We start from the raw sequence: 19,891 nt of genomic DNA on the forward strand, positions 1-19,891 counted from the left end.
TAAACTGCTTTTGTCTCTTCTCCAAACAAATTAAAGGCTTCAAACAATCTGCTTTTTCGGATCAGTAACGACCTCCAAGGGAAAACAAAGAAAGCGGCTATGATGTGTCAGAACACTCAGAACATGATATTTTTATTTATTATTTTATTAATTTCTATTTTATTTATATTTGGACTTTTAACTCATTCCCACATCAGTTTAAAAAAAGAGCCTGACTCAAGTCCAGCCCAGCCCAATTATGGAAGCAAACGGATCCGGGTTGCTAGAGCTCCTGCCCCAATCTGTTCCGAATAACACGGTAAGTGGGGATCAAAAAATAAAAAAAAAAAAATTTGTTATGAGTTAAGCCTGTTCTGCCAAAAAAGAATGGTACAGGAGGTGGGGATTGGGGATTCTTATCTTTCTATGGACGAACCACACTGAGTGGTGTCCACTACGTAAAGATGATAAAACATTAGATCCATGCTTCAGATTGAGTTACAAACTTTAATCAAGTAAATGGAAAGGAACAACTAGAGTGCACTGCTAGAAATGGAGAATATGAGATTCTTTGTGCAAGTCGATATTTGAATTACCAAGACATTGTGATGAATTTACAGCAATCTGTATGAAAACAAAAGAATGAACAGAACCAACGGAAGAGGATTTCCGCCATGACGCGCTAATATCTAATTCATGTATGCGACATGTCGTCGTCATCAATTCCATACGAAAACATTCCCGCTTCTATCAGCGGAGGCGAGAGGCTGCCCAAGCTCGCTCCACGCGCATGAGAGGACGGCCGATGAATGCCCTTCTAAAATGCTCAAAATCTCTCCCTTCAATCTCGACCATACATAGACTGACCCGTCAGACGCCCCAGCCACAATACAGTTCTCATCGGCGCTAATACACGACCGGCCCCAGTTTGACACCACTCTACTTCCACCTGCCCTAAATGTCCCACACACTTCCAAAGTCCTCACATCAAACAAATTATGTACATTGTCCTTTCCGCTCGTTAGAACAAGATTTCCACTTCGAGAAACGCAAACCGATGTGACCTGCGGATGAGCTGCTACCTGGCTACTACATTTCCCTCTTCGGATATCCCATATCCTTATATTCCCATCAACATGGCCTGAGCAAATTGTATCATGGTCGATGAAAGAAAGGGTGTTACAGTTGCTCGATGACATGATGGTATTGCTGCAGTATCCCGTGTTGAGGTCCCAAATTTTTATAGTATGATCGAGAGAAGCACTTGCTATAACGGAGCTAGAAACCCGGTTCGCATCCACAGAACATACTTTGTTGACGTGACCAGTAAGAGTGTGGCGTATCCGTCCCCCGTTCGCTTGCCACACATACAAGTTGTTAGTGCTACAGGCGGCGATTATACATTTGTTGTCATTCGTAACGGTGAGATCAAGCACTGATCCAAGGGAGCCTTGAAGGGTGGAGTTAAGAGCTCCAGTTTGGCTGTCCCATATCTTAACAGTTCGGTCTTGGCCGCCGCTAATCAACTTGTCAGATTTGTGCTGAAATGTTATGGACCCGCACCCCCCCTCATGAGCTTGGAGGGTGAGCTTGTGCACGGAGGGTATGGCTGGCTCCGGAAGCTCAAAGTATCCTGCTTCGGTGCGGCGGATGATACCGTCCGATTCTTGTCGTGCTTGCTGTTGTATACCACCTGCACCACTTAGTTTTAGCTTTTGGAGCATTTCTTCATACATTGCGTTAGCCTGTGAAGAATAAATAATTGTTTAAGATCACAAACTCGCAGGCCAATATAGTGAACAGTAACCTATTATAGGCCACATTCATTTCAAGGTTACTTTAAGAAGAACAGAAGGAATTGAGATTACTTGCACTCAAATGAGTAGAAAGTCAAATCAATAATGATGTACATTTTGAAACTAAATGGAATTATAGGTTGATTAGCAATCCCAAAATAACTTAAATTGTTTAAGAAGAATCATATGAACTACGGAATGCAAGAATACACAATTCTTGAGAACTACAAATAGGTTGAACATGTAGTAATGATTGCCAATTAGCTATCCTATCTAATTAGTAGTATCACAATATTATTCAGTGCTAGACAGTGAAGATTTTTTTTTTTTTTGAAAAAAACATTCTGCCATTTATACGAGCAGGACTAGTTCTGTTGCTTTGTCATCTTTGAATTTATAAAATTTGCAGTTACTCATGCCATCTAATTGTATGAAAGGTCATGTTGTCTAAGTGATAGTCTGTCTGGAAAAACAGCCTGTCTGTGGCCGAAATTATGAAATATGTGATGATCGGCCCACTAAACCTTGAGAATAAAAGACAATATCAATAAGAAACACCAACATTAATTTCCATTAAACTCTTTAATTCCAAGATAGCAAGTAAACTTTTAGAGCTGACTGAACACCAAAGTACCAATACTGCATTGGATTCTCACAAACAAATTTGAAGAATTATGTCATGGAAAAGATTGACTTTACAAAGAATTGCAAAAACTAAAATGTAGAAGGAAAAAAAAACCTCATTAAGCCTTTCTGCATCCTGCATCTTTTCTAACATCCAACGATCAATCAATTTCTTGTTTTCAGCCTCAGCATCTTTAAGTTTCACAATGACCTCTTCAAATTGTGCTCTGAGTGATCTGTGTTCATCTACTAAAAGGTCCAATGCTTTTGTTTTTTCATCTAAACTTTCTTTAAGCTTTGAATTTTCTTCCCTGAAAATTTGTCTCAAAAGTCAAATCAGTCTTTTTATTCCACAAAACCAGAAAAAGTTTATATGTGAAACTGTTCTTTAAACCTAACCTTGTTTGTTCAACTTCATCCTTCAGATTTGCAAGTAAGGCATCCTTCTCTTGAAGAAGAGCTTTCGAGCTTCTACTCTCTGCCACTTCTACCACAAGCTGCTCAGATAATCGTGATTGAGCCTTGTAGCACTGTTGTAGTTCAAGCTCAAGGTTTTCAGCTTTTTCTTTCCATTCTAAACCCTGGAAAAGAGTACATGTTAAAGTTGACTTAGAATATCAAAACACGAGTACAATAATTATCAAACCATTTATTAATATGATAACCACAAGATAGTGCCTTGTTTAAATAATAAAAAACCCAAAAATATAGCAGTCTTACTATCAAGACTTGCATAGGTAAGAACTACCATATAGACAAGATAAATGATGTAGAAATGATGGAATAATGAATGAAATAAACTAAGAGTACCACATTGTCCCTTATTCTCGTCTCCATCTTGCTATCTACGCCATGTAGTTAGTTTGAGATTGTCAATATTACCTTTGACTTGCAGTCTCGTATCAATTTCTTAGAAAGGGGCTAGATAAGGTCGACGAGAATGAAGAAGAACTTTTATCTAATTGAACCATCTTAAGTAATTCAGTGGAAATGGACAATGGCTGATAAAGCTGATTCTATCTTCATCAGCACGACTTGTAATTTTATAGAGTATAGACATTCTTTGAGCTATATATAGACATGGTGACAAAAATCATATTCAATGTCGATCTTGGCCTTTGTGATAGCAAAGAAGCAGTGTCTTATGTTGGCAAATCTATGAAAAGAAAGAAAAGTCAAATTCCTTTGGCTACTCTTCTAGGATAGCCGTATATCAGTATAATATTAAAAGATTCAATTTTCTCTGATCATTTCATCAGTTTCAAAGGATTCTAAGAGGGAAGCCAAGCATGTTAAAGTTGATCCTTTTTGACACCCACGACATATTAGTCTTTTTCTTTTCTATTGACAGAAAACTTGACACCAAAAAGGTTCTTTTCCACCTAAAAACGGCGGATGCTGTTAAAATGGGATTTGCCCTGGGAAATTGACACTATCTTAGTAACTTGATAGGTTCAAACCACTAGCTCAAAATGTTAAGCCCAAGTTGCCAGTACTAATGTGCTAGTCATATATATGGATCAAATATAGACACAATTTTCTGTGTTCTTTTTTCAGAAAAAATTATTTGTTAACAAATTTTTGATTATCTGAACATTTCTCCAAATTATCATTCATATATTGGCACAAAAAAATCATAGGAACTATGAATAGCCTATGAGTTAATCAACTAATCCAACTATTTTATGGATCATTCATTGTAAAATTTGATTATTCATTATGTTTAAAACCTCAGTTATCTTACAAAAGATTAAAGATAGAATGATAGCATAAGAATTTTCAACCTTACACCTTTATATATTTTTAGTACTAATATATTATTAATCGAGATACTGCCAAAATTTTCACAATTTCTCTTAGTTTCTAGTGAACTCCAAAATCTTAAAATTTAACACAAATTTTAAACTAGTGACTATGCACACAACAGGATCAAATTCCAGATTAAATTAAATTTTCCTATAAGAAAAAAAAAACTTTTTTTCCGCCACAAAATTAGGGCTCAATAGATGGAAGAGAAGTACCAGAACAGTAAAGGGTTGCGTGAGAGCGTTAATGGCGGGGGCATGAGCACCTTCCTCGAGCAAATGCCGCTTCCTTAGGGCTCTAATGGCGCGCCTTATCGCGGCTCTTCCTATCTCGATCTCATCCCTCGTCGTCCTAGCGATCCAAAGCATCCGATCGAGAGCGGAATCGTAAGAAATTCGCAACGATAAAGAAAAAAAAAACCAAAAAAAAGAAAAAAAGAAAAATATATACTACATGAAGGGACTCTTACATCGCCGCGCGAGTTGTGGAGCACCATGAACCCTAACCCTAACCCTAATTTGTGATTGGGGGTTCTCCTCTCTTCTGGTTCCTCCTCTACGATTTCTTTTACGTGTTAAGGAAGAGGGGGACTGGGCGATTGCGGAGTTGGCGAGAGCTCTTTAGATTCGGTTCGGGTGGTTCGGGTCGGTGGCTCGGACCCGACCCGTCATCGAAGAGCTCCGAAGCTCCTGCCTGAGCTCGACCCGGATCCGATATGTATCTAACATCCCAAAAAACCCGCGCCGATAAAAAAAAATTAGGGTAAACTTTCCTGTGGTTTTGCACTTTCTCACATTAATACCCTGTGGTTTAAGGTGTATCAAGTTGGCTGGTTTCACACTTTCTCACTTTAGTATCCTGCGATTTAAAGTATATCAAGTTAGTACTCTATGATTTTATTTTTCTCTTATTATTATCCATTTCATTAATTTTTTATGTTAAATCAGTAATAAAGTTAAAGTTAAATGGTACTAAAGTGAATATTCGATAAACCTAGGTAAGGTATCTGAAGTTTTTTGTATATAATTTAACGAAATATTAACGGAAGAAAAAAAATAACAAAATTAAAATTAAAAGGTACTAAAGTAAATATTTGATAAATCTAGATAGAATATCTGAAATTTTTTGTATACAATTTAACGAAATAGTAAAAGAGGAGCTGACGAAAAGAGAAAAAAAAAATACAAGGTACTAAATTGATTCACTTTAAACCACATAATACTAAAGTGAGAAAGTGCGAAACCACATGATACTAAATTTATACACTTTAAACCACATGATATTAAAGTGAAAAAATGCAAAATCATAGGAGTGGTGTTTAAAGTTTTCCCAAAAAATTATCATAAAATATATAAAAATTAAAGATTTTAATATTAAATATTAATTATTAATTATTAATTTTAAACATTTTAAGCAATGGTTTGAATACAACGAATTGTTAATTGTAATGATCTAGATCGTTCATCCCTTACATGGCTACATTATGTACTAAATAATAATCACTTAACATGCCTAACAATTATTTTTAAAAAATTAATTATTAAAAAATTGAAAAATAGTAGCTATATTCAAATGGCCTTCTTAGTTTCATTTTCTTAAATTAACATTTCTTAATTCATTATTATTTCCAAAATTAGTAATTTTTATTTATTAATTTAAAAACTATTAAATTAATGTGATTTTACTAAATTTAAAATTTTAACAGAATTATAATAAATAAATTTAGAATAATTAANTTTCATTTTCTTAAATTAACATTTCTTAATTCATTATTATTTCCAAAATTAGTAATTTTTATTTATTAATTTAAAAACTATTAAATTAATGTGATTTTACTAAATTTAAAATTTTAACAGAATTATAATAAATAAATTTAGAATAATTAACAACTAATAACTAATAAAATTATTAAATTAAAAAATTTAAACTGAAAACTTGAATAATAGGATGTTATTAAACAAAATAAATTTGAGAGGTCCATTTAGAGACGACTTAGAAAAATGTTATTAGTATACTTTAGCCAATCCAAGTGGTGGAGCGGATTCATTAATCACATAAATCTAGATATTTAAACTGCACGTTAATTCATTTAAAAAAATATCTTATATTATTAATTCAATCCTCAATTCTTAATTGAAAAATGATAACTTATTATATGGCAAAAATTAAACAATCAGATAAAATAAATTACCAAAAAAAAACAGTCTAATAATGCACAAATGTATTGGATGCTCGTAACAGCTACAAACGATCTAAAATTCAAATTAGTTATATATAATTATAAAAAAATAATCATTGTTTCGTATCGTGCTTATTTTTTATTTTTAAATAAAATTTTATATATAAGAAAGTATAGAAATGAATAATAGATTATTTGAAAAATTTTTTTACCGTAAGCTAATTAAATATAGCAATAAAAAGAAAAAAAACATTTCTCAAATAGTCCAACATATTAAATTACATAGAATTAGTGTTTAAAAAAAATAAAAAAAGGCAACCATATCTAAAACTCGAAAGAGATAGATTTATTTGATACTAAATAGATAATGTTTCGAATACAAAAATAAAAAATAAAAATATGGCTGATTTGAATTTTGTTGGTACCAGACTTGAACCTGAATTCAAATTGATTTTACCTTATATATGTATTTGATATTATATTTGGATTTTAAAAATTTAGATTTAATATAATGTATTTTAAAATATGATAAAAACCAATTATTTCGGATTTAAATTTTAGAAATTTGGTCGGATTCAAATTTGGAGATAGATTTTTAAAATTCATTGATGCATATTTCAGATTGGATGGTCGAATCCGGATTCGAATTTTTAAAAGTCGGTCCGAATCCGAGTGATTAAAGCGGGTTACAAATTACAATACTTGAGGGGTCTCCATGCAATTTTTACCTTCTCTTATTTGTTTTCCGAGCAATCCCGACGACGCAGCAAAATAACCCCAGGGAGAGAAGCGGGGGATATGCAGAAGCGGGAGCCGAGCAAGGCGACGGGCTCCGCCGCCACGCCGGCGAAGCGGGGCCGCCCCTGCCGCTGCCGGAGCCGGCGATTCGGCTTCTGCGGCGTCCCCGCTCGGCCCTTCTCTCCAAGTCCTCTCCTCCTTCGCCGGTCCGCTTCTCCTCTTTTGATTCTTTCCCCTCCTTTTCTCTTGTTTTGTTTTGGATCTAACGCTTTTTGTTTCAAGCTAAGGAAGCCCTTCGATCCTAGGGTTTTTTTTTTTTTTTGTTTTCCTTTTTTTTTTGATGTTCAAATGTGTGGAGACACTCTCACCGCTCTCTCAACTTTCAAAATTTTTCTATGTTCGAGTTTTTTTTTTTGTTAGTTAAGTTACTATTTTTAACGCTAGCTTTTATATTTGTGGTGTTATTCACTAAAAAGAGATGAAAATTACTAAGGGGATTGCGCTGCCAAAATCACACCCTGTATTATGCTTTGGAAGGGACGAAAAATTCGAAAGTGTTTTCAATCTTTCATCTCCTCTGATGCTGTAAAATTTGAAAGTGTTTTCCAAGCATGTACTTTTAGCTACTGCAGTATAAAATTAGGCCTTAATTTGATGAAAATCACCCATTAATATGGTAAACTCTCCAATTTAGTAGACAAAATCTGGGAAAAAAACAAAAAAAAAAAAAGAAAAATTCAAGAAGATCATTTGCTTGGGCAGATTGGTTAGTAGAATTTTGCAGCGTATTCTGGTTTTCTGAGTTAGACATTAAGCTGATGGGTTCTCTTCATGGTTTTCTTGCTTGTTAATGGCAGATCAGAATAATAGAAGAATTGTCCTTGCTCTGCAAAGTGGACTGAAGAGTGAGGTGACATGGGCTTTAAATGCTCTTACCTTGCTCTCCTTCAAAGAAAAGGATGATCTTCGCCGAGATGCAACACCCCTTGCTAAGATCCCTGGACTGCTAGATGCTCTCCTTCAAGTTGTAGGTGCTGATGTCTTTGATTGATGATTGTTTCTGCAGCTGTGAACAAGGATTTAAGTGCCCGTTGGCATGGGCTGTGCCTACAGTCCCATACTGTGCCGCAGATTAGAACCCCCTTTTTTTTTGAAAATTAGCAAGTAATTACATCGATAGGGTGCAAAAGATTTGAAAAAGAATCTATTGCCAGCTATTAGAATATATTAAGAAAATAAAGATTTATAATGCCAGAGTGTGTTGGCACATATCGACATGGCATAGCATGCAGCATGCACTATGCTGGCAAGTGCTCGGCATGACCCCGTGCCACGGCATGTGAATCCTTGTTTTGAACCTCTGGCTGCTAATAAGGAGACATGCCTTTTGGATCATACATGCATTGGAAACTCTGTTTGGATCACGCATGCTGATATAGAATTAGAAATCCTAGATTAGGAATATCAAATGGCATTTGAGTTCTAATGTATGTGGGTGAAATATATGTTCTGGAAATCTGATAATTCTCGATATATCAGATGTTTTCTCTTTGGCGTCTTCCTAACAGGGTTTTAGAAAAGCCATAGTAATGTGATGTTATGCTACAGATTGATGATTGGCGTGACATAGCTCTTCCTAGGGACTTCACAAAACCAGCGAGGGTAAGAACGCTGGGTGCAAATTCGACGGTTACAGGGTTTGGTTATGAGTATGATACAACAAGCTCGACTGACATTCCCTCTAATCAAGGGTATATTGTGCTGATTCCTTTTGCATCGCATGCCATCATAACATTCTTAAACATTCTTTTATTAAGATGCTGAAAGATGGGCTGCGTGTTTTGACAGTCCTGGAAGTGATTCTGGGAAAGCAGATGCGTTTACTCGCAAAAAGAGGCATTCGGTTGAGTGGTGGTTTGAGGAAGATGGCTTGTTTAATGTGGACGAAGAAGGTCGAGCAGAAAAACAGCAGTGTGCTGTTGCTGCCTCCAATATTGTTCGTAACTTCTCTTTCATGCCAGAGAATGAGGTTGTTATGGTCCAGCATAGGCATTGCCTGGAAACGATATTTCAGAGCCTTGAAGATCAAAATACAGGTGAAAGAGTAATTCAGTTTATTGGCCATCTTCTTCTTTAAGAAGATCTTACTTTACTGCCTTTTGTTTATTGTTCTTATGCAGTGCCCTTTTTTTGTTTAGCATGTAGTAATTCTACGCCTCTCTTTTTGCAAGAAAATTACTTGTATTATTAGGACTTTGTTATTGTGAAGAATTATACCATCAGGAATCAGAATGACGAATTTGGGCAACTTTTGAAACTATGGAAAGGATGATCTTATACTGTAGGTTTCGTGAAGCATCAAAAATTAACATTGTGTGCGGGGATGTAGAAGACGCTCGACTTTGATCACAGCATGCTACATCTCCCAATTGTAGAAATTTTACTCGTAGTTTTGCTTATTTATTTTCTACGCAAGATATAATCTGTGTCCCTAAATCATTGTAAATATGAAACTACAATGCAAAGGTATCAAATGATCTAAAAGGTTCTATCTGGGCAATGCTATTTTAGCTGTATACTTGATGAACTTGGATATACAGATAAGAAGTACTTTAATATTCATATATGCCTGATTAACTTGAATATATAGATAAGAAGTACTTTAATATTCATATGTCATAAACTGAATTGGAAGTTCTAATTATTGAGTTATAATTTTTATACTGACCTAACATATTATTTATTATTTTCTGATCAGAAGATGAGGAACTTATAACCAACATGCTTGAGACAATTGTCAACTTAGCTCCAGTGCTGGACCTGCGAATATTCAGCTCTAACAAGCCATCTTATATAAGGATGACGTGAGATGCTTTGATTTCTAAGTTGCACTCGTTTTTCTTTTTCATTTTGTCTGTGAACTTTGATTCGATTCTTTGAAACCAGTGAGAAACGTGCTGTTCAAGCTGTTATGGGAATGCTCGGATCGTCAATCAAGGCATGGCATTGTGCAGCTGCTGAATTGCTCGGACGCTTGATAATAAATCCTGACAACGAACCGTTTCTTCTTCCTTCAGTACCGCAGGTTAGCATGCCTTTAGGTGCCTTGAGTAAATTGTGAGTGACAGTAAAAATCATAGATTGAGGCCCTCCTATGCCTACACTAAAGTTTTTTCATTTTTGGAAGTCAAGACTCCATTGTGGATGGCAGATTCTTTGCAATGTATAGACCTATGAGGTTTGTTTGGCAACAAAAGCAAAAATTTAGTAGTAAACATTTTTTATGTTGTTTTCTTAACGAGTTCGCTTATTAACCAGCAATAACAAGAACAGAGAATTCCAACTCCCGCACATTTACTGATATAGAATTTGATTTGCAAAAATGCCAAAAAAAAGAAAAAGAAAAGAAAAAAGGCCTAAACTGTTTATTTGAAAAAAAAGAAAACAAGCAAGTCGAGAGCCTTTAGATGAATAAGATTATAAATTATGCTTCACTAACCTAAATGCGTTTTGTTAAGAAAAGAGCCAAATAAACTGAGTCCTATATCAAGTCGCTGAAATATTAGTACCAGTGTTAGCAAATGTTTACTGTATGTGCTAATTTTCTGAATACACATGACTCCAATGACTGATTAAGTTCTTGCTTTGTGCTGTAGATCTACAAGCGGCTAGTCGATCTGCTGAGTTTACCAGCAGTAGATGCACAGGCGGCTGCAGTAGGGGCACTCTACAACCTCACTGAAGTGAATATGGACTGCAGGCTGAAGCTCGCCAGCGAACGATGGTGAGTGCTCCCACCTCAATTACGACAATCCACGAGACATTTAAGAGTAGCAACATTGATCTCATTTATTAATATCTTCTCTTGGATCAGGGCCGTTGATCGGCTCTTTAAGGTCGTGAGGGCTCCGCATCCCGTACCAGAGATCTGCAGGAAAGCGGCACTGGTTCTGGAGAGCTTGGTCTCGGAGCCTCAGAATCGGCCTCTGCTTCTAGCTCACGAGAGCACCTTTGCGGAGATACTGATGTCAGATGGAAAACATGCTGATACCTTTGCTCGTATACTATACGAGCTTACATCGAGGCCGAACAACAAAGCAACAACAGCCCGCGGCGTTTGGGGAATGTGAGCTTATTCTCAATCGAGGCTGGAGGATTAAGTTGCAGTAAATGCGTTCCTGTGATTATCGGGACTTGGTTTTTTCTGACTGAAAAAGATACGGGAAAAAGAAAAAAGAAGCATATGCTGATTCTCATGTAGATTGTTATGGCAAATGTTGTTACATTATGTAATCTTTTATTGATTTCTGACGATGTTATAGTCGAATGTTACCTTAAATTTGGGAGTGAGGTCGGATGTTGCTTACATCTAAGTACATACTAACAATGTATTCAACTAGAGGAAAGCTTATTTTCTTATTTTGCTCCTATTGATCTTGTAATCTATCCTGAAACCAATGAACCAACTTGTTATTCTCAGCGTCTAAATGTTTCGAAATAAAGAGCTGCTATGATGTAGAATTTACAGTGCTACAACAAGCTCGCACGTGGGAGCTTCTTCTTTACCAACCTGTGTGAATGTTGTTGGATGTAAATGGGTTTATCGCGAACTGTCGAAAGTGATTCGATTTGGGTCTAACACATGTGCAATCTGTTAGTAGTGAGACAGTTTAATCCACCGTTTAAGCTCGAATCTTAGAGAACGTGGAACATGGGTTTAAGCTCGAATCTTAGAGAACGTGGAACACGGATGAATATAACAATTTTAAGTAGCTGCAAAATTGCTTTCTATATATGCATATATAATTCAGATATTTGTTCAAGAAGGTTATTTTCTAAGCTGAGTTTGACCCAATCAATTATTATGCACATGCCATTGTCTTAAGTTCTTATTTTCCAGTCCAGGTAAACAGTAATCCAATTTAGGAGTCATTTTCCTGTTAATGTCGCGAGTTACTCTGTTTATTAAAGTTGAACGGGAAAAAGAATTTGGTGGAGCCGGGGCTCCCACCAAATTTATTGGAGCCCTGGCTCCGACCCACGCGGCGTCTCTCTGACCTTTTGATAAAAAAAGAGATTAAATGATATTTATAAATAAAAAAGAGAAAAAAAATTAAAAAGGATAAAATTAACAAAAAATAAATAAACATAAATCATCCCAACTCTATCTTCCACGCTTTGGAGCATAGCATACAATTCTTTTTTTGTTAAAAAAAAAAAAATCTTACACTAGAGCATGTATGTATTACATGAACTACTGTATTTTGAGTCTTTTGATGTATTTCAATTACATTTGATTGTTATTTTTGCATTTTACAAATTTTGTTCTCAAAAAAAGGTATAAAAATTATACTATAAACCCGTTTTTAATTATATTCTTCGATTAAAACAAGCAAACCAGTGAGCAATGCTACAGATACACCCTAAAGTGAAGTGTATATCTTACACCCACTCTATTCTAAGGTTATTTTTGTCACATCAATTTTTTAAAATTTTACTAAAAAATAATTCGGTTTTTATCAACCGTAGGATTCTAGGTGTAAGATCTACATCCCTTTTTGGGGTGTACTAGAAGCATTTTCCAACCAGTCAACCACAATTTTTTAAATTTAATTTAAGTTTTTTTGTTAAACTCTCATCCTTAAAACAATATATACTAAAACTGCACTCCCATATAGTATTATTTTTAGAAAAAACTTTTATTCCTTAAAATTTAGATTTTTTTTTTCTTACTCATAATTTTCTTTTAAAAAAATATCTATTAAATATAAAAATATATAAACACCGTTCTCTAGCAGCTTAAGCTTTTAGAGTACAACAGTTGTTTCACATGGTATCAGAGAAAGAGGTCCCGAGTTCGAATAATGCCAGTCTCGAGCCGAGCCTAGATGCCGTTTTCTAACCGTTTAAATTGTCGCTCTTTAACAACTTAAGTTTTTAGGCTTCGTTTGGTTCGGGTATAAACAAGAACTAGTTATACCGGGCATAGATACAAGTATGGATTTTCGTAAGAATAAGGTTATTTTTTTGTTTGGATGAAAATGTGACTATAAGCTGGAACTAGAAAAATTGTGTTTGAATAAAAATGTGAGTATAAGGTAGAATAGTTGGTAGTTATAAATAGAAAATAATGATATTACTCCTATAATTGAATTTAAATTTTTAAACTGAAAATTTTAAATTGAAAATTTTAACTTTTACATTTTAAATTTTGAAATTAAATTTAAAATTTTAATTTTCAAAATTTTAATTTTAAATATCTAATTTTAAATTTAAGACCAAATTTAAATTTGAAAGATATAAAATATCAAATTTAAAATTTAAAAACTAAAAATATCATATTTAAAATTTGAAATTTAAAAATATCAAATTTAAAATTTAAACTTTAAAATTTATAATTTAAAATTATAAATTTAATTTTTAAAATTATAAATTATAAATTTTAGAAATTTAAATTTAAAATAAAAATCTCTCTCAACAAGTTGTTCCGCCCCTGGATGGGAACACTTGTTCCCACCCTATACACCCGGTATAGGGTGGGAACAAGTGTTCCCACCTACCAAAAATATTGTTTGGGTACAAGAAGGGGGATAACCCCTTTATCCCCCCTTTTGTACCCAATCCAAACACAGCTTTAGCTACCGTTTGGTTCGGGGTTAAGAAAAAACTAGTTATTTCAAGGATAGAGTTAAGTTCAAGGTTAAGATCGGGTTGGAGTATTTTTGTGTTTGGTTCGGGGTTGGAGTTAGTCCAGGATAGTGAAAAATAGTATTTAGTTGGAGTAGGTGAGATAAGAAGGATAGTGGGTTATTATGAATAAAAAATAGTGTTTGGTTGGGATTTGGTGGGATTAAGTAGGGTTAGCTAACCCCACCCAAAATGGGCTATCCCGGGTTAGGTGAGATTAGCTAACCCCACCTATTTTTGGAGGTGTTTGAAAATAATATGAGGGTTAGAAGATTATTCCACTTCTTAACCTCCAACCAAATAAAGGCTTAAAGTATAACGATTATTTCACTATATTAAATATAAACATATATAAATGCAGTTCCTTAAGGCCTTGTTTGGTTAGGGAATAGGGATAGGAATAGGTCTTTATCCCCCACTTTATACCAAAACGCTAATTTTTTATCCAAGAACAATAATTCTCGGTTATTCCCACCAACATCTCCATTTTCTATATAAAATTATCTAAAATTATTCTTATCCCCGAAAACAACCCAACTTTCATCCAAATACTATTTTTCTTATCCCCACATTTGTATCTATTTTTAAAATAGCTAGTTCTTATTTATACCCGAACCAAACGTCCCTAAATCTAATGTCGAAATTTTTATATTCAACAATATCTAGTTAATGTGGAAAGAGAGTGATACACGTCCTTTCCAAATTAATGCAGGTCGTACGTATAGACGTCTCCCCTACGTGACTTGACTCATTCAACTCTATTAGTTAATAGTTGATAATGTCAGTCGTCTTAAAACTTAGAACTCATTTGATGTTGAATGTCGTTTAATTTTATCGAGGCGAAAAGAGTTGGACGAATGCATACAGATATGTCATTAATTATTTGTTTCTTTCATGGGACCGTGCTCATTGTGATAGACGCAAAGAGACACTTACTACTTACGGATACAGAAGGAATTACGTGCTATTTTATCCTATTCTTTTGCTGCATGTAACTCCATCTATCTACAATCCCAAATGAGAATTACGTTCTACGTGGATATTAAGATAAGTTATCTAATAATAACTTATTCAGAATAAAAATCATGAAGTGTGATTGTAAGAAAATAGTTTGATTTTTATTTTTTGAAAAATTTTATTATTCTTAGAATAACATATTTCTATCTGAAAAAATAATTTGGAGTCTGAATATAATTATATTCAATGCTAAATATCTGATTACATTCCTCGTCTACCAAATATAAATTTTTTAAAATAAATTAAAAAGATATTAAGTTAAAGTTTTAGCATCGGCACTCTCCATCATCTCTCAAAACTCCTAGTTATTATCCTATTTTGTGATTTATTTTCATTAAAGAGTGCGCGTCCAACCCAGAATTAAACTTTAGTTATCTTATGAAGATCCCATATATTGTATACAAAATAGGATTCGAATGGAAATCCACGACAAAACTAACGTTCTTAATAATTTTATTTTTCTTATTGGCAAGAAAATAAGCATTGCAAATAAGATACGATGCACGCTGAAAATAAACACAAATTCTCCAACCAGTCAGCCAGGGATGTCTTCCTTCAAATAGGACAGCATGCAGATTCTTGATCACACAACTAAATATTCTCTTATTTTTTACCATACAACTCCTAACAAGTTGATCTTAGCTTACAACCTCTTCTCGCTTCCACATTTGTATATACTTAATAAGTGCAATATTTCTGCTCACAATAACCACAATTCTATTACATACTAGATGTTGTTGCAAGTAATATTTTTAAAGTCGCTGATATGCTAGCAATTATACCGACGATTATTTTGCTAATGTTTTATCTGCAACAGCATGGCGCGGACGTCCTTGCTGCTCGGCCGCTCCTTGGGGTTGTCGGCCGTGCAGAAGCAGGCGATTCTCAGGACGAGTAGCATCTGGTCCTCGAACCCGTTCCCGAGGAGCGTGGGGTCGATGGCGGCGGTGGCGTTCGCAGAGTTCATCACGTTGCGGAGCCACTTGACGAGGCTCATCTCGTCCGTGTGCTGGAAGAAGTCGTCCGACGGCTGCTTCCCCATCACCAGCGACGCCAGGATCACTCCGAAGCTGTACATGTCGCACTTCGCCGTGAACTTGAGCGTCTGGTGGTACTCCGGCGCGATATACCTACATATATATCCAACATAAATAAACAATCAATACGTTATTATTTTTAAGTATTTAAAGGGTGGTCATATGGTGCGCCACGGATTCTAATTCAATCTGATTCACTTATTTTAATAAATTAAAATATAAAATTTATTTTATTTTAAATTTTTTGATACATTTTTATTACATTTTAATTTTAAGAGGAAGAGAAATAACGGTTGGTTAGTTGGTGTGTTTGTGTACCCGACGGTGCCGGCGACGTTGGAGGAGGTGATGTGGGTGTGGGCGTCGGGCATCTCCTTGGCAAGGCCGAAGTCGGCGATGCGGGCGTCCATGTTGTCGTCGAGGAGGATGTTGGCGGGCTTGAGGTCGCGATGGATGATCTGCGGGCGGTGGTGGACGTGGAGGTATTCGAGGCCGGCGGCGATCCCCAGGGCGATCCGGTGCCGGGCGGCCCAGTCGAGCTGGCGCCGGCCGTCCGCCACGTCGGCCAGCGCGTCGCGCAGGCTGCCGTTCTTCATGTACTCGTACACCAGGTAGTGGCAGTCGGGCCGCGTCACGTGCGCCAGCAGCGGCAGCAGGTTCCGGTGCCGGATGCGCCCCACCGTCTGTATCTCCGACCTGATCTGCCGCGTCCACTTGTCCAGCAGCCGGCTCTCCGGCTCCGTCGGCTCCCCGCCGCCGCCTCCGGAGGAGTCGGGGAGGTGGGCCTTGTAGACCTCGCCGCAGCCGCCGCGGCCGATGACCTCGAGGGAGGCGAGGGCGGAGTCGGAGTCGAGGAAGGCGAGGTCCTCGGCGCGGCGGATGATCTTCGGGCTGAAGATGCTCGGCCCCGACGGCGACCGGTACCGCCCGCGGGCCACGTTCAGCGCCAGCCGGAACAGCACCGACAGCGCCAGCCCCGACGCCACCCCCGCCACCGACCCGGCCGCGAACCCCACCGCCCACTTCCGCACGCGCTCCCCGTCCCTGTGCCCGTGCCCGTGCCCGTGCGTCGAGCTCGAATTGGATTTGGAATTGGAATTGGAATTGGGATTGGGATTGGTCGTCGTGGAGTTAGAGTTAGGATTGGATTTGGTCGAATTGGAATGGGTCGTGGCGTTGGGGACGAAGAGGCGATCGGTGGTGCGAGAGGAAGCGGGGAGGTTCGGGAGCGCGCGCGCGCGGGAGCGGGAGCGGGAGGGGCGGAGATGGGGGGGCTGGCGGTGGTGGATCGGACGGTGGGGAGAGTAGGAGTAGGAGGAGTGGACGGCGGAGATCAGGGAGAAGGCGAGGAGGAGGAGGAGCAGGAACGAGAGGGAGGAGGGGAGGGGGGAAGACGCCATGGATGGGTGGGGTGGGGTGGGGTGGGTGGGGTAGAGGCGGCGTTTTTGTGTGGAATTTGAGCACGAAGGAAATATAATACTCGAGGTGCCACTTTTATATTGGAGCTGAACGTGCGTAAATATGTATAGAGAACCCTCAACGATAGCAACCTCTGAAATTGGCCCCTTGACCCCCTTTTATGAGACATTTTAATTCGAGTCCAAATATCTTGGGGATCGGAAGTATAAACTGCTATCTTTTTTTATCTCTCTCCAAAAAAAATTATTTGCTACTAACTACTTAAATAGATTTGCTAAAATTTAACATCATTATAATTATTTGATAAATTTGATAAAATATTTTACTAAAACTATTTAATACTTAGAAAATTTAAAACTAAAATAATATAAAGTTGATTGAGGGAATTCAAAACGGTCTAACTCGAGGGGTTTCTATACAATTCTACCCGTGCGAAAGGACGTGGCGGGTGGAGATGGACGGATGTGATGCGCTGCGGAATATTTGGACGGAGGGGATCCGTTCGTGGACCCACGGGCGACGATGTTAAAGTTTTGGGCCTTTGACGCGTTGGCCTCAGCAGGGGGAGACTCAGAGCACGCGATCGAAAGTCAAGCACCGCGGGGCCCGGGGATTGACCCTCGAATTACCCAAATTGCCCCTGGATCGGTAAAGTGGTTTAGCCGCATTCGATTCTTTGTATCTGGTTTTCTACGGGAAAAAAAAATTGGATGCAAAATGACCAAAATATCTAGTTGCGTCGAAAACCAGCCAACAACAATTTAAAAATCAGCTAAATTATTTTTAAATAAAATAAAAAAAGAGTAACATGCTACCTATCTTTCAAAGAAAAAAATTTAAAAATCAGCTTGAGATATTAGGCTAACCGTGATTAACTCTATTAAGCGATTTGGTTCAGTCCTCGATTCTTCTTCGTATTATTTTTTTTACGTAAAAAAAAAAATGGATGCAATATGATTAAAATGTCCAATTGCGTGACAATGAAAAAGTAATGATTTAATATTTAGGTCGAGCCATCTGATTCAACCGGTACGAGCTTGATCCAGTTTATAAAGCGATTCGATTCAATCTTTTAAATCGAATAGTTAAAAAATCATTGTAAACCGTTTGAATCAATGAGCCAGTCAGCTTTTAATCAAACCGGTCGAATTTTTTTGATTAATGACGTATAATCAACTTAGCTGATTTATTATCTTTTATTATATATTAGTCTTATAAAAAGTGAAACTTAAAAACTTATATCTACTTAATATGATCTAAGTATTAATAATGTATATATTTATATAATAAAATTAAAAATAATAATTAAATATTTATAACGATATAGTGGTTGACCCACGGGTTGATCTAGTAATTAATCCTTGGCCAAATAATATTTTCAAGTCGTTGGTCCACTCGAAAATATTATTAAAAAACATTAGATAGGAGGATATATTGGCCATTTAATATTTGTGAGGTGTAAGTGCGAACAACAAAGCCCGTTTCATAAATTTTGGATACTAGCGAAACTTCGCACTATAGTACATTTTCTATTTTCTATTACATTAAAGGAGGAATGTGTATCTCTCTATCTCACCATTATATTTTATTCTTTTATTATTTTATTAATTTACTTAAATTATTTTAATAACATAGGAGGATTAGAGAAGCCATAAGTTCTGATAATTATTCGGAGCACTTGTTAAATTCCTGTTCATAGACACTTTATTCCACTTCTCTCTCTCTCTTTTTTTGGATTTGATTATGAAGCAGCATCAACCATAAATTAAGGCTATAGATTATTGAATTTTATAAAAACTGGTAGGGTTAACTTTCCTTTAACAAAATCAATCTTGCCAAATCTTCAAATAAAAAAAAAACAATGATTAGATTGGGCTTGAATACGTTTAGTGTGAAGCAAAGTATGAGCTTTAAGAATTGTGCTGAAATACTTCTAAAAGTATCATTATTTATTTACTTCCAATCTTTGTAGCCATTAGATGCGTGGGATTTAGCCAGGGTGGGTGAAATAAATTAGATTTAAGCAATAAAAAAAATTAGAAGTATGTGAATAGTAATATTTTTACGGTTAGTGAAGACTCCTCGAAAATCTTGGGCCAAAAGTGTGCACAACCTTTGCCACTAACTTGCAAAGTGGACCTAACTCGCATAGCCCATTAACACATTTACATTCCCACACCACCCTTTTTTTTTTGTCTTCATATATTGAGAATTTGTGCTTGGTAAAGCTTTAAATGGCGCCTCTCTTGAGAGAGACCGATAGCATGTTATGTATTTTATTCCTTTTTTTTCTAAGTAAACTTAGGAGTTGTCTGGTTTAATGTAAAATTGTGAAAAAATAATTTTGGTGGAAAAATATTTTCGGAGAAAAATAAATATTACGCTCTCTAGTGTTTGGTTAGTAGGAAAAAAAAAGTAGTTTTTTATTACGATTGTTTGCTTGAAAGGAAAAAAAAAAGAAAGAAGAAAAAGTTATAAATTAAAAATTATTACATATTTTCTCTTCTTATGTATTATATATTACTAATATAATTTATAATATTACATATATTAGTATTATAATTTATATTTATAAATAAAATATATTTAAAATATATAGATGATAATTA

The 19,891-nt window shown here is 36.3% G+C and overlaps 3 protein-coding genes across 4 annotated transcripts; 1 reads left to right on the forward strand and 2 right to left on the reverse strand.

Moving 5' to 3' along the window:
* Positions 467-4,790, reverse strand: LOC109723485 (autophagy-related protein 16). The gene is made up of 5 exons (XM_020251869.1): positions 4,675-4,790; positions 4,421-4,556; positions 2,799-2,980; positions 2,515-2,710; positions 467-1,724 (listed from the first exon to the last, which is right to left on the reverse strand). Coding segments are annotated over exons 1-5 (1,542 nt in total). The 5' UTR covers positions 4,677-4,790; the 3' UTR covers positions 467-698.
* LOC109723307 (armadillo repeat-containing protein LFR) lies at positions 7,250-11,624 on the forward strand (the record flags this gene model as incomplete). Of its 2 annotated transcripts, none has more annotated exon segments than XM_020251636.1 (8): positions 7,250-7,328; positions 7,980-8,149; positions 8,731-8,873; positions 8,971-9,218; positions 9,881-9,986; positions 10,069-10,207; positions 10,779-10,906; positions 10,997-11,624. In XM_020251636.1, coding segments are annotated over 8 exon segments (1,269 nt in total), but the record flags the coding sequence as incomplete, so codon positions are not given.
* LOC109722722 (leucine-rich repeat receptor-like serine/threonine/tyrosine-protein kinase SOBIR1) lies at positions 15,410-17,278 on the reverse strand. Its single transcript, XM_020250838.1, has 2 exons — positions 16,182-17,278; positions 15,410-15,956 (listed from the first exon to the last, which is right to left on the reverse strand). The coding sequence occupies exons 1-2, from the start codon at positions 17,261-17,263 to the stop codon at positions 15,623-15,625; spliced, it is 1,416 nt and encodes a 471-aa protein (XP_020106427.1). The 5' UTR covers positions 17,264-17,278; the 3' UTR covers positions 15,410-15,622.

This window comes from Ananas comosus, linkage group 17, assembly GCF_001540865.1.
Source record: "Ananas comosus cultivar F153 linkage group 17, ASM154086v1, whole genome shotgun sequence".
NCBI lineage: Eukaryota > Viridiplantae > Streptophyta > Magnoliopsida > Poales > Bromeliaceae > Ananas > Ananas comosus.